Source organism: Phoca vitulina, unplaced genomic scaffold (assembly GCF_004348235.1).
Source record: "Phoca vitulina isolate PV1807 unplaced genomic scaffold, GSC_HSeal_1.0 scaffold1, whole genome shotgun sequence".
NCBI lineage: Eukaryota > Metazoa > Chordata > Mammalia > Carnivora > Phocidae > Phoca > Phoca vitulina.
The window spans coordinates 49,843,678-49,857,571 of record NW_022589704.1 but is presented as its reverse complement, the minus strand read 5'-3'; the positions used below and the strand labels follow the sequence as shown (position 1 = coordinate 49,857,571).

The following is a 13,894-nucleotide window of genomic DNA, read 5'->3' as shown; positions in this document are numbered from 1 at the left end:
TTTAAAAAAAAAAAAAAAAGTCACACTTAATAATTCAATTAAAAAGGGTTTCCTCCTGGGACGCCTGGATAGCTCAGTCGGTTAAGCGTCTGCCTTCGGCTCAGGTCATGATCCCAGGGTCCTGGGATCCAGTCCCACATCGGGCTCCTTGCTCAGCGGGGAGCCTGCTTCTCCCTCTGCCTGCCTCTCTCCCTGCTTGTGCTCTCTGACAAATAAATAAAATCTTAAAAAAAAAAAAAGGGTTTCCTCCTATACCGATGCAGTATAGCAAAATTCCAACTAACCACATGTCTCAGTTTATAAAAATTAATATTCTTCTCCACCCTCACTCAAAGCATTTTCAGGACACAGCGGACAAAGAAATCATAAAACAACAACCTGTATTTCAAAAACATTGTCTGCAGTTGGTACACCTGAAACTCTACCTCATCCTAGTGTAACTACACTATTACATAAAATTAATCTTTCACTCTCAAAGTATCACCCTTTGAAGTGCCACATTTAAGAAAACAACATATACTACTATACTTAATTAACAAATTTTATCAGAAAGGCTTACCAAAAGGCCTAAATCAAATAAAACTTTTGAATACTTCTATCTCCCCCACACCAAAAAAGAAAAAGAGAAGAAGAAAAGGTGAGTACAGGGCAAAATTGCATCTAAATAACTGAACCTTACAGTCCTACCAAAAAAAAAATTTTTTTTGCATAATTGGCTAAAAGAGCTATTTCACTAGACAAAAAGGAAACCATTTCTGAACCAAAGAACTTAAAAAAAAACAACAAAAAAACACCACAACCCCAAAACCGTGTATTTTATATTATCTTGACTCAGCATGCTTTCATAATGCATAAAATACTGTAATTTAAAATTCCAGATCTAAAGGAAATTTAATATTTATGTACTTAAATTTCCAGTTCTCACGATTGCAACTTTATTTTCCATGAATATTCTACTTATCTTTAAATTCAACAAAGTTATGACTATTTAATGTGGGAGATCAAACTGCACTAATGTTAAAGGGAATACTTAAATATAATAATTAAGAAATCTGTCCCTGAGTCAAGGAGCACAGCCCACTTGACTTCCTGGCAAATTGTTTAATCTCTGAACCTCAGTTCTCTAATTTATAAAATTAAGGATACTAATACTACCTATTCGCAGGGTAGGTTATTCAGATTTTTAAAAGACAAAATGCACATAAAGTGCTTATTCCAATGACTGGTATGTAAATACCTAATAAATAAATTCTAAATAATAATCTTCTATTTTTTAAAATAAATTTCTCAAAACACATGGGTATCTATAGTGAGTTCCCAATTATCAAAGTAAAATTTTCCATTTAACCAATTCTAACTCAGTATTAATTATCAATCAACATCTCCAAGTTCATTTTTTTTTCACAAAACATAAGTATAATATTATTACCAAAAATAAAGAACAGAGATGTTTTAGAAAACCACATAATACTTTATCCAGGCCACAAAATAAACATCTTTGACTAGAAACCTCAAGACCAGACTTTATGTGATTTCAAAGTATAACTCTAAAACAAATTTTTCTGCCTATCTACCACCAAAACCCCTTCTCAAGTCCTTTCCTCAGGCTGTCACAATATAAGATTACATACTACAGATTAACTTTATATGGTTAATGATATGTATTTTTTCAAAAACTTACTATGATGTTACAAAAATCAAATAACAGAAATAGTCCTCAATCTATTCATAAGAGATTAAGCAACAATCAAGAAAAAAGAAAACAAAGACCCAAGAGTGGGGAGTAAAAAGAACATTTACTGGGCACCTGTTGTGTGTAAAACATCTATGCTTTTGAAACTGCCTAAACATCTCTCAACAGAGAGGAGAGGAACGTCAGAAAAATTAAATGACTTGCTCAAGGTTCAGCTGTGAGTACCTAAAGATTCCAAAGCACTAAAAATGCTTATCTAAATATATATGCTCATAAAAACAGTAAAAAAACATGCTCCATTCTTTCAATACCTCAACTGCTCAAAACTTGCATTGGAGTAATTACTATCAAAGGAAAAATCTGCTTAGTTTCATCAGTTTTATTTTTTAAGTCCTAGTCTAACTCAGCAATAAATCACATTCCTTTGCCAAAATACTATAGGACAAACCAATTTTTTAAATACAATAACGTAATTGAAAAAACATGAACAAAATTCCAGAGTTCAGAGTGAGAATGCTATTTCTGAGAGTACAAGAAAGAAACTAGCCCTATCTGAATATGTCAGGGAAGAAGAGAAAACCGCACAATGTGACCAATTTATGCTAGAAACAGGAATTTAATTTTTACTCAATAAACAAGAAAAACCATAGTTTTTAAAGCAGGTTTTGCAAAATTAAAAGCATACCAGGACCAAGATTCTTCCTTCAGTCTTCAAGGAAATTAACTGACATTAATGCCTAGAGTAAGGACAGACATCACCTAAAATCATGGACTAGAGAAAACAACTTACTTGTCATTCTTTTATTTTCTAATTTTAAAAATGAAAGTAATACAAAGAAAATTTTCAATAAATATTGGAAAATCTATCAAGAGCAAAACAAGACTTAAATTCTCATATTAGTGGTTTTGTTTCCAATTATTTTGTTTTCTCGTGTGTATCACCTATATTTTGGCCAACCAATCTGATCTGAACTTCCCCTTGAGCTTGGGTAGGTGAAAAAAAAAGGCAATTCATTGCTAAAATTTAGATTAAGAGGCTTCATAGGAAAGTATACTGGAATTATTGGAAATGCTTTAAAATTAATGCAAACTTATCAATAACTACCTGTTACTTAGAGCCAGTAATAGCCAACTTAAAAATATATATATTATGGTTACTGCTTTCTAAGCACAAATTCTGGGAAAATCACAAACTTAAGAAATATTTCAATGCACTATATATTTCAAAATTCATTTTTAAAAATTTTAGTGATTCAAATGAGTTACTAATTACTCTTCAATTCACAAGAAGAGGTGTATGTCACTATTGCTCTTAAACATTTTTCAGCTTGCAATACAGAGAAACATCTCAATTTATAAAACAAAGGTGTTCTATAGGTTTTTTTCAAGTATTATACGTAGCCACATTTTTACTGTTTTAGAGAAGCTGTTCTTGGGGCGCCTGGGTGGCTCAGGCAGTTAAGCATCTGACTCTTGATCTAAGCTCAGGTATTGATCTCAGGTATTGGTCTTGAGTTCGAGCCCCATATAGGGCTCCACTTTACTTAAAAAATTGAAAAATCAATAAATAAAATAAAGCTGCTCTTTAAAGGCCAATGAAGAATACACTCCTGAAATACAAATACTTATTTTGTACTAGCAGTAAATAGATATCAAACCATAACGTCAGAGAGTAAAAAAGGAAAAGTTAGGAAATGTTTCCCAAAGGTGGTCCAGAGCTGGATTTAACAGGGGAGAAAAAATGAACTTATTAAATGTCCACTTTGTTTCAAGCCCCAGAAATAGATTTAATAACAATAGCCTAAACTTATTCATTTCTTACTCCTGTGCCAGGCACTGCACTAGCACTTTAGATGAATTAACTCACTCAACCTTCTAAGGTTAATTAAAGAGTATTCTACAGACATGGGAGAACTGGAACATCTATTTAAGATTTCAAGAATTAGAATCAAAACGATTAACATGGCTTAGAAAACAAAATATACAGCTTAGAGCATAAGAGAAGCTAAGAACAAGTAAGTATTCTGGAGATGGTTTCGCTAGTAGAAAGTCTACGTGCAGCCCAGCATTCCAGGAATTTAGTTTTACCCCAGAAAACAAAATTACATCACAACTGTGAATAACTGCCTGAGAAAGAAATCAGAGGTATTAAAAACTTACATTTTACTTATTTCAGTGGTTATTAACATCAGAATCACTTCAGGGCTTTTTCTTACTCAGTAGATTTGGGTCAAGATACAGATATATTTTTAAAAACCTTTTAAAATGATTATATTGTGTATCCCTGGCTAAGAACCACTGGTCTCCTCAATTTATAAATAAAGAAACTATAACCCAGAACATTTAAATAACTTGTCCAAAGTTTAAAAGATAGTATCAGAGCTTTATCTAGAATCTAGCTCTCTCAAGCTACAGAATATATTACAACTATGGAAAACGATAGAGAAGTTTAGAGGCTGTATGCCAGCAATGAGCACATTAGACATTACTAGGATTTTTATAACCTTATATATTTTATATCTTTATACATTCTGCTGAACAAAATACTGGAATCTTAAATAAGGACCCAGTACACCTTGTCATGGCCTACCAGAAGCTTCTACTCATACTTCAAAAGCAAGCACAAAAGTCACTATCTCTTCTTCCCCAGAATGGAATCATCAATGCCCTTCTCAAGACTCCCATAAGCACACTTATGCAATACATTTTAGGTAAATAACTGTAAATCTCTCAACCTACTAAAATGTGAACTTCTTGGCATTGGAGACTGCATCTTAATTTATCTGTCTCCCCAGTGTCTGTGAAGACATTCAATAAATGAAGAGTAAATGAATTAATGAAAAAGACACCCTCAAAATTTGGGACTAATAGTTCATATGATTTATAAAATATTTTTTAAAATGTAGTTTTATTACTGTCAAGTATCTAAAATAATCAACTATGCAATAAGAAAGTATTTTCCAAAACAGGCTTTTACTTAAAACAAGAGATTCCTTTGAAATTGGCACATGTACAACCCTATTTACAAATTAGCAATTCAAGAGCTTATGAAGTTTGTTAACTTATTTAAGTAAAACATTGCAGCATAATATTACTCAAAGAAATGATTAACCAAGAGATTGTCTCATCACTGTCAGATTAAGTAAAAAAATCTATCAAAGTCTAATTATAGTACTAAAAATTCCTAAAAGGATCAAAGAAGATTTTACTACATTTACTGATAAAGCCAACAGTAAAAACAGTCAACAAAAAAACCACATTTTGAGAATAGAAAAGAGTACTACTAATTTACTAATTACTAATTTCTCCCCAAGACAGAAACAAACAAACTTACTGGTGGACTTTCTTAAATTGCATTTCTTATATTTCATGTTGCAAAATTTTCAATGTGAAAATGTTACTATTTAACTTTATGTAAGATTTAAAATGAAAAAGTACATTAGAAATTCCAAATTTAGGGCGCCTGGGTGGCTCAGTCGTTAAGCGTCTGCCTTCAGCTCAGGTCATGATCCCAGGGTCCTGGGATCGAGTCCCACATCGGGCTCCCTGCTCAGCGGGAAGCCTGCTTCTCCCTCTCCCATTGCCCCTGCTTGTGTTCCTGCTCTCGCTCTCTCTCTCTCTGTCAAATAAATAAATGAAATCTTAAAAAAAAAAAAAAAACTCACTCAACTTCCTAACTTAAAAAAAAAAAAGAAATTCCAAATTTAGGAGCGCCTGGGTGGCTCAGTCAGTTAAGCATCCCACTCTTGATTTCAGCTCAGGTGATGATCTAAGGGTCCTAGGACAGAGCCCTAGATTGGGCTCTTCACTCAGCAGGGAGTCTGCTTAAGATTCTCTCTCTCTCCCTTTGCCCCTCCCTGAACTCTCTCTCTCTCTCTCAAATAAATAAATAAATCTGTGTGGGGCTCCACACTGGGTGGGGGGCCTGTTTAAAATTCTCTCTCCCTCTGTACCCCCCTCCCGAATCCTGCACACTCACTCTCTCTAAAAATAAAAAAAATTTAAAAACCCAAATTTAATTTGGAACAAAATATACCTTCAAGTGGAGAAACGATTGCATGTGTTCTTAAAATTAGGGAAGACAAATGCTACTTCATTGTTTCTTTTTACACTTTTCCTTTCTGCTTTATAAATACTCTTCCCCCAATTCAAACAAAATTTCCTATTTCTTTAGTATTGTTTATATGGTTAGTCCTTTCAATTTCTACATTTTAATGGCAGGGACTATATTTTAAAAATAATCACAAAGAAAAAATTCACAGAACATGAAAAGCAAATACAAAATGTATTTCTCCAAAAAAATTTGAATTGAATTTTAAAATTCCTAATTCTAAACTATGTCTCATTTTAATACATTACAAAGCTAAACAGAGGTCTCCATTAATAATCACTCGGGGGCGGGGTATCTGGGTGGTGCAGTCAGTTAAGCAGCCAACTCTTGGTTTCAGCTCAGGTCATGAGATCAAGCCCCACATGGGGCTCCATACTGAGCATGGAGTCTGCTTCAGACTCTCTCCCCTTCTCCCTCTGCCCCGTGCACTCTTTCTCAAATAAATAAATAAATCCTTTTTTAAAAAATTAATCATTCTGGTACACTGATAGTATGATCTCAATGATCTTTTCATGCAAATCCATAGAAAGTTCGTACAAAAGTAATCTACAGTAAAAAGAAATTATTTCTGTAATATAACTGCATATTTCTTTAAGGTTACTGTGTGTTCAATATCTAATTATATCTACCACAAAAATGTCAATAATGACTATAAACCTAATGACAAAAATAATTAAATTAGAAACAATACTTAGTGGTCAATAAAAAAAAGTGCCAATCTAAATTCTTATCATTTTCTAGAATAAGAATTGGACAGGGACTGGGCACCTGGGTGGCTCAGTCGTTAAGCGTCTGCCTTCGGCTCAGGTCATGATCCCAGGGTCCTGGGATCGAGCCCCACATCGGGCTCCCTGCTCTGTGGGAAGCCTGCTTCTCCCTCTCTCACTCCCCCTGCTTGTGTTCCCTCTCTCGCTGTGTCTCTCTCTGTCAAATAAATAAATAAAATCTTTAAAAAAAAAAAAAGAATTGGGCAGGGGCACCCGGCTGGCTCAGTCGCAGGAACATGCAACTCTTGATCTGAGGATCATGAGTTAGAGTCCCACACTGGTTGTAGAGATTACTAAGACATAAATAAATAAAACTTAAAAAAAAGGGGGGGGGGGGAATTGGGTAAATTATTTAACCTGTCCAAATTCAACTGCTTTATCTATAAATAAGTACATCATAGACCTAAGGACAAATTAAAGAAAAAAATTCAAACAGCATACAGTAAAGTCTCAATAAAATGGCAGCTAGCATTAATTTCATTACACATTATTTTTACTGGACAATAAAGAGATGAAACTTTTTAGTTCTACTAACATATAAAGTGTACAACTACTGGAGCCGACCCAAAATTACTGCTGGAATTTAACTTAATGCAAACAATTCCTAGGAAATTATCAAACAAGAATATGGATTAGATTTTCAATCATCCCAACCAGTAAGGACAAGAACTTTTGACCCTGACATACTTTTTCCTCTGGGCTTCCTGATTTTTTACATATTGGATATAGCTAACTAAGTATGTTCATTCCTTTAAAATTTTCTTACAATGTAAGTATACAAGCAATAGATTAAGGACCCTAATTTCATTTATATGTAAACTGCACCATGCTACTTCAATTTTATTTTTGTGAAGAGTCCAATTTAATCAAAATATAATAAAATATGCATGCACATATGTTAGCATTTGTACAGAAAAGGGTATAAGTACATAAGGCTTATTTTTAAAAGTGGGAGAAGGGCAGACAAAGAATTTCTAAAGTGACACAATTCTCTTATGTTTGAGTTTCTGATAGTAAACATGTATTCCTTTTGTAATCATTAAAAATGCTTAATATTTAAGTTATTTAACTAGTCCACAAAGGATAATCTATCACTGCCACTTGAAAAAATAAAAGTAATTTTTTCCTAAGTATTTTTCAGTGATCTTTATCTCCTCAGCCTACCATCCAACATAACATGAAAAAATATTGTCAAATCCTCATTTTTACAAGCAGCTTTCCTGAAAAATAAAGTTACAAATGGACATGATAGGGTCTGTTTAAATAAATAATATATATTATTTAATTCAGATTTATGGAGAGATGTTTCCTTCTTACCATGTTTAAGGCTCTTAATAATGAAACCCCACTGAGGGGAAAAATCTCATACTAATAATACTTATTAGTCTACAATTTGCTACAAACCAATCTTTGGAGCATGTTTCTGCTCCTGATTGAGGAACAGAGAAAATAATGCCCTAAATGAAGAGAAACATAACACTGAAAGAGAAAACTAAAGCTAGTCCCCTCCCTTTACCTTGCACTTACACACTTCCCATGCACCCTTTTTTTCCTCCTTTAAATAGCAGATACCAGCTAAGGACTTTCAATTTTTTACACTGCTATTCTACTCATTTTTTCCTCATAAAATAAATATATCCAAAATCATGGGGAAAAGACTATGAAAAAAAAAGAAAAATAGTCTTTAATAAGAAAATTTTTTTTTAAAACAAACAAAAGTGCATTGAAACCTGCAAACAGATGCCATTCAAAAAGAGTTTACAATGGCTGGGTGGGTCTTCTCTTCCTTTCTGTCCTTTAGAATTAAGGCAATAATGTAACAAGAAAAATTATTCAAGTATTAAATGAGAGACCTTTTTGGTACAGAATTATCATATTCATGTTGGTGACAGGTAGGAAAAGAAAAGAAACAAAAAACAAAATAGATATATTTTCTAAACTCAGCAAAAATGTTTTGGTATTTGCAAATGTGTTTGCTAATAGCAGTAAAATTTCGAAAAAACAAATGTTGCCCCAAAAAAGTTGCTGAGACTCCTAAATATTCACAGAGGTTTTAAACTATTTTCACATTATCATTATCTTTTATCTTCATAAACAATCCTGTGATGTAGGCAGAGAAGGGATTACCATCTCTGAATTATAGAAAACTAAACTGAGTTCAGTTACTGTTTAAAATGGGCTATGACTTCTACTTGTAAAGATAAGATAATCAGAGCTGGAATGGACTTTAGCATTCGTTTTACAGTTAATTTTCCCGTTTTACAGATGAGGAAAGAATGAAGTTCATGGAAGTCAAGATACCTCCCAATGTTACAAAACTCTTAGTGACAGACTGAAGACTGTAATGCAGTTCTCCTAAATTCTGGCCCCATACTCCACTTCCACAACCACACTGCCTGCCATGCCACAGTAACAGATAAAAAAGGAGCTTGGAAAATGTTAAAAATCAACATATAAGTGAGTAGTATTATCAGGTCTGGAAAAAGACATATTTTCAATAAAAAACAGAATTTCTAAGGATTCAAGAAACAAATAAATTTAAATGTAAAACTACCTACCACCTTCATGTCTTTTCCCTAAAACCCTCCTTCTTCATGTGTTCTCACATCCCTGATTAGTCTACAAATTCCTTAAAATTTCCATAATCTGTACATATTAAGATGTCAAAAATTTTTCAACTGATGAAATTTTTTTAAAAAAGCAAAACATTTTCAATAATCATGTTACATTCCTATAATAAGCATTAAAGCATATTATTTTTGATTACAGTAACTTATGAAGTTATTTTACTCAAGTCACTTAAGTATTTTCATTGTGTATGCTCACTAAAATATTTCCATGCAGACTTCCAATTGAAACAGAGCGATCGAATCTGACAATCTGATGCACACATGCATTAATAAAAAGGTGATAATTGATTGGTAGACATGTATTATGTAGTGGAAGTTTTTTTTTTTTGAGGACTGTAAGAGATTAGGATTGAAAAGATTAGGTAGCTCATACTGTCATAAAAACGCAGACTGCATGAACCTTATAAACACATGGTGAACGAATATTACTCACTTTTTTTGGCAAGATTTTTGAACAAATGTTTCAATCCCTAGCCAGCCAGGAAGATATGTCAGTCTTATAGGAAACTCTGTAGGCTAAAAGATTCAAAATCTATCTGATGCATTTGTATGCAAAATTACACAAGGAGAGCAAACCAAAAGCTATTATTAAAACTAGAGCAAGATTATACACACACTCGTATGTTAAATACATACATATAACATAAATTGTGTATTCATCCATTCAACAAGACTTAACTGAAGACTTCGTGAACCAGGTAAGGCTCTGAGTACTAGTAATTCAAAAATGAGTAACACTCTCCCTGCCCAGAGGGAACTCACAATCAGGCAAGGTAGACAAAATATTTCTCAACAAACTCTAAATATGTGTTAAGTGCTGAAATATAACATTTCAATAACTCAAAATATTTGACACTTGGATATAATAATCACATTAAACTCATTTTTCACTAGCTCAGTAATACAAGAGCCTGAAGTTTCTCAAAACAGGAAGTGAAAAAAATCTGCTTTTAAGGCAGTGAACTGAAATAATAAGAGTTGAAATGCCTAAAATTTGGTTTAATCTTACGCACTTTATGAAGATGGAATAGGTAAAGTTTGGTTGTATTTATACCATAAAAATGTTTAAATGCATGCTTAAAAAGGCATTGTGCCCAAATACCCAAATCACTTTTGATGTTACTCTCACTTCCTCTTCTGAAAACCATCATAACCATTTCCTTTAACCACAATACCACAGGTCTAGTAATTTTTAGTACTGCTTGCCTTGCTCGTTTTTTTGGACAAAGTTCATATAGGAACCAAATTTCAAAGTTTGTGAAGAAGCATAATCTCACAAAAAGTTCAGGTCAATACAACCTGTAAGTAATACTATCAAAATTAAGTTCTTTGCAACTACATAAATTTATAACCAAGGCTCTTTGGTAAATGCAGAGGGCTTCTTTGTAATGATACTGAGCTCCTGCCACATAAGATGTAACAAACTGAATAGACATATTGCAGTTACTCTCCAGATTTTACTGTGTTTAGAGGCAAACTAATCTTGCATCCAGGTAAGCAACAGGAACATAAACCATCCTTATACAAAACTTATCACTATTAAGCCAGGACAGTCTTCTCCTTTAAGATTACAATATCTACATCAAATTGTTGGAATAAATCAGTTTTATACTTGAACCTCATTATATGGACTTCAAAAAAAATACTATTTCGTCAGCAGCCCTAATTTACACACGTTATAATTTTACTATGGTCATGCTAAAGGAAATATTCATGACATATTAAAAAGCCAACAAAATAATTATGAAGACATGACATCAAATACACATTGGAAACTCAAAGAGTGTACCCAAAAATCTCTTTTTCTCTTTACGAAGTTCTTTGAAACTTACTAACCTTGCCTTAAAAGGAAAAAAAAAATTGGTTTGTTTTCTCTTAAGATAAATTATCTATTCTATCTTTACATCTATTTTTTTTAACTCCAACTCAGCCTTCCATTTCTTAATCTGCTGAAGCCATTTAAAGACTTTCAATGGGCCTATTAGCTACAACTACACAAATTTTCCTTATATGTTATAAACCAGCAATAATAGCAATATATTTACAGTTTCAATTTTGTACCGACACCGAACTTTAAGAAATGGTGTTTCGGTACTATTAGACAAGGCTGGAAAAACGAAGATGAGGAGGAGTAAAGAGGGATGGGATAGAAGGTTGTTATTCCTGTTCTAGTGACTCACAGCCCAGAAGTATTTCAGAAGAAAATTAGTTCCACCCTCACTTCCCCCTCCTCTCCACCCTCAAAATGAAATAATTCCAAATTGTCAGCATGCTCTCAAACGACTTCTATTTAGCAATCTAAAATAAAGTGGCAAGTGGAGAAGATGCGGGGTTCATCCTGATCAGCAATTCCCTTCCCACATTCACACATCAAAAAATTCAGAAAAAATTGCTACCATCTCCGCCAGATTCCTACCATTCAGCCTCAGTTACGGAACACCCAAGTTTTCCTATGCTCTCCCCACTCCCATCTTGCCCACCCTCTACCCTCCCTTTCCAGTTGACCCCGTTCCGGGGGCGGGGGCGCCGAGGAGGGGGCGGCAGCGGCGCCCCTCACCCTGTGCGGGCCGGGCCGGATCCCACTGCTGGGAGCGGGGAAATGGCTTCTCTCTGCCTCCGGCCGGCCCGCCAGCCACCGGGGGAGGCGCCGGGACTCCGCATTAGGCCGCGGCGCATCTCAGCGACCCCGGGCCGGGCCTGACGCGGCAGTGCCGTGATTTCTGCCGTGGGCGCCGCCCGCTGCCCCCACCCCCGGTTCTCCCCCGCCGCCCGTCCGTCCTCCGCCCGCCCGCCGCCTCCGCCGCGGCCTCGCCGGCCCGTGCGCACCTTTTTGATGTTGTAGAGGCGAGTCAGCATGCCGACGCCCCGGTCGTTGAGGATGGTGAGCTTCTCCGCCAGCTTCTGCTGACTGGGCTGCAGCACGGAGCGCGACATGGTGGTAGCTGTGGTGGTGGTGGTGATGGTGGTGGTGCCGCCGCCGCCGCCGGCCGCCTCGCGCCCAGTCACCGGCCCGCGGCCTCCGCGTCAACCTCTCTCGGGCCTCCTCCCCCCGCCCCCAGCCCGCGACCTCCGTCTCAGGGGAGAACGTCCATGACCCTTGCGCCCCAATCCCGCGCGGCTGACAGAGCGAACCGCGCCAGACGCCTCAGGGTCCCTTCCCCCGCAGCAGCCCGCGCCCCGGCAGCCTCCTGCCTTCCGCCCGCCGCCCTTCCGTCCCCACCCCCGGCGCTCTCCGCCCCAGCCCCCACCGAGCCGCCTTCCCCGGCTCCTCCACTAGGTGTGGCGGCGGCGGCGGCGTCTCCGGCGGCTGAGAACGAGGCAGCTTCCCGCAGCCCAGGACGAGCGCTCGGTCACCTGATCGGCCGCGCCGGCGCCCCCGCGAGGCCGGACGGGGAACTGCGCCTGGGGGGGGCCCTCGCCCGCCCCACTCCGCTTGTCCGCTGCGGCCGCCCGCTTGGGACCGGACTCCCGCCCCAGACCCTGCCCTGCGAGCCCACTGTGCCTGATCCCGGCACGGGAGTCCTCCGCCGGGACCGAGTGGAGTCGCATTTCCATGCTCCTTCCTCTTCGCCCCACACCCCTCTCCTACAAGTTCCCAAAAGTTGCCTTTCCGCACCACATCCCTAAAGAAACCAGCAGAAGCCCGGAGGGCGGGAGGGGAGCGTTTCAGGCGACTTTCGCTTAAGAGTGGGCTGGTGGCTCCAAGCTTTTCCCTCCCACTGCTTAACAGACGCTCCCGGCTGAACACAGCAGATGTTGTGCTCCGCTAGGCGGGCATCGCCTCTCCCATCCTCCCCATCCCATCCCTACTCCCCTGCCTCAAGGCAGTTTGTGAGAGAGGAGGTCGGAAGTGAGGGCAACTCAAGTTCCTGAGATAATCGGAATCCGGAATTTGTCGACTAGTGGCACCCATCCGGAGAAGACTCTAAATAGGCCCTGGCATGAGGGAGGCAAAAAATAAATGTTCAATGAATGAAGGAACGATCGCATTTTTTTCTGGCCTCCACCCTAAATCCCACCCCTTCTTGGAAACATTCTACTTTTCCATCTCATTGTTTTTTGGGTTTTTTTCCTGATCGTTTCTTCCCGGCCACACTCCAAGACTACTCCCTCTAGACAAATGTATTAAACTTGGTTCCAAAAGTGATGGAATCAAGGACTTAGGTAATTGGCTTGAGGAGTTCTAGCCAAGAGGATTCACACTGCTTTGATCATTCTGCCCTTAATTTCTTTCCATGTGTTAATCTTTCTATTATATTCATTAATTTTAAGTGAATGACAAAATGTTCTGCCACACTCAAAAAAACATTCTAAGAGTAAATAAGCTATCATTGGATTGATCAAAACGCTTTATGAAAAGGAAATTGTGATGAAAGCTTTTAAAAAAAATTTAAGGGGTGCCTGAGTGGCTGTGCCTTCAGTTAAGGTCATGATCTCGGGGTCCTCGGTTGGAGCCCCCCACCTTGGGCTCCCTGCTCAGTGGGGAGCCTGCTTCTCCCTCTCCTTCTGCTCCTCCCCCACTGCTCATACTCTCTCTCTCTCTCTCAAATAAATAAATAAAATCTTTAAAAGAATTTTTTAAAGCTAGGGTATGTACTATTCCTACAGAAATCTTTATTTTAATATCCTGACAAGAGAAAGGGAATGGACTGAATGCATTTGACTTAAGGGACATTAAAGAAGTCCGATATCC

At 37.6% G+C, this 13,894-nt stretch overlaps 1 protein-coding gene across 5 annotated transcripts in view; it reads right to left on the bottom strand.

The window, feature by feature from the left end:
• The window catches only part of NCKAP1 (NCK associated protein 1), a 104,137-nt gene extending 91,706 nt beyond the window's left edge, over nucleotides 1–12,431 (bottom strand). For 3 of the 5 annotated variants that reach the window (XM_032406754.1, XM_032406786.1, XM_032406776.1), the window contains exon 1: nucleotides 12,028–12,135. In XM_032406754.1, the coding sequence (XP_032262645.1) occupies nucleotides 12,028–12,135 (108 nt within the window). Of the gene's footprint in view, nucleotides 1–11,758; nucleotides 11,862–12,027 lie in introns of those variants that run through there. The other 2 variants (XM_032406764.1, XM_032406796.1) reach the window with 2 other exon arrangements.
• Nucleotides 12,432–13,894: the final 1,463 nt, after the last annotated feature.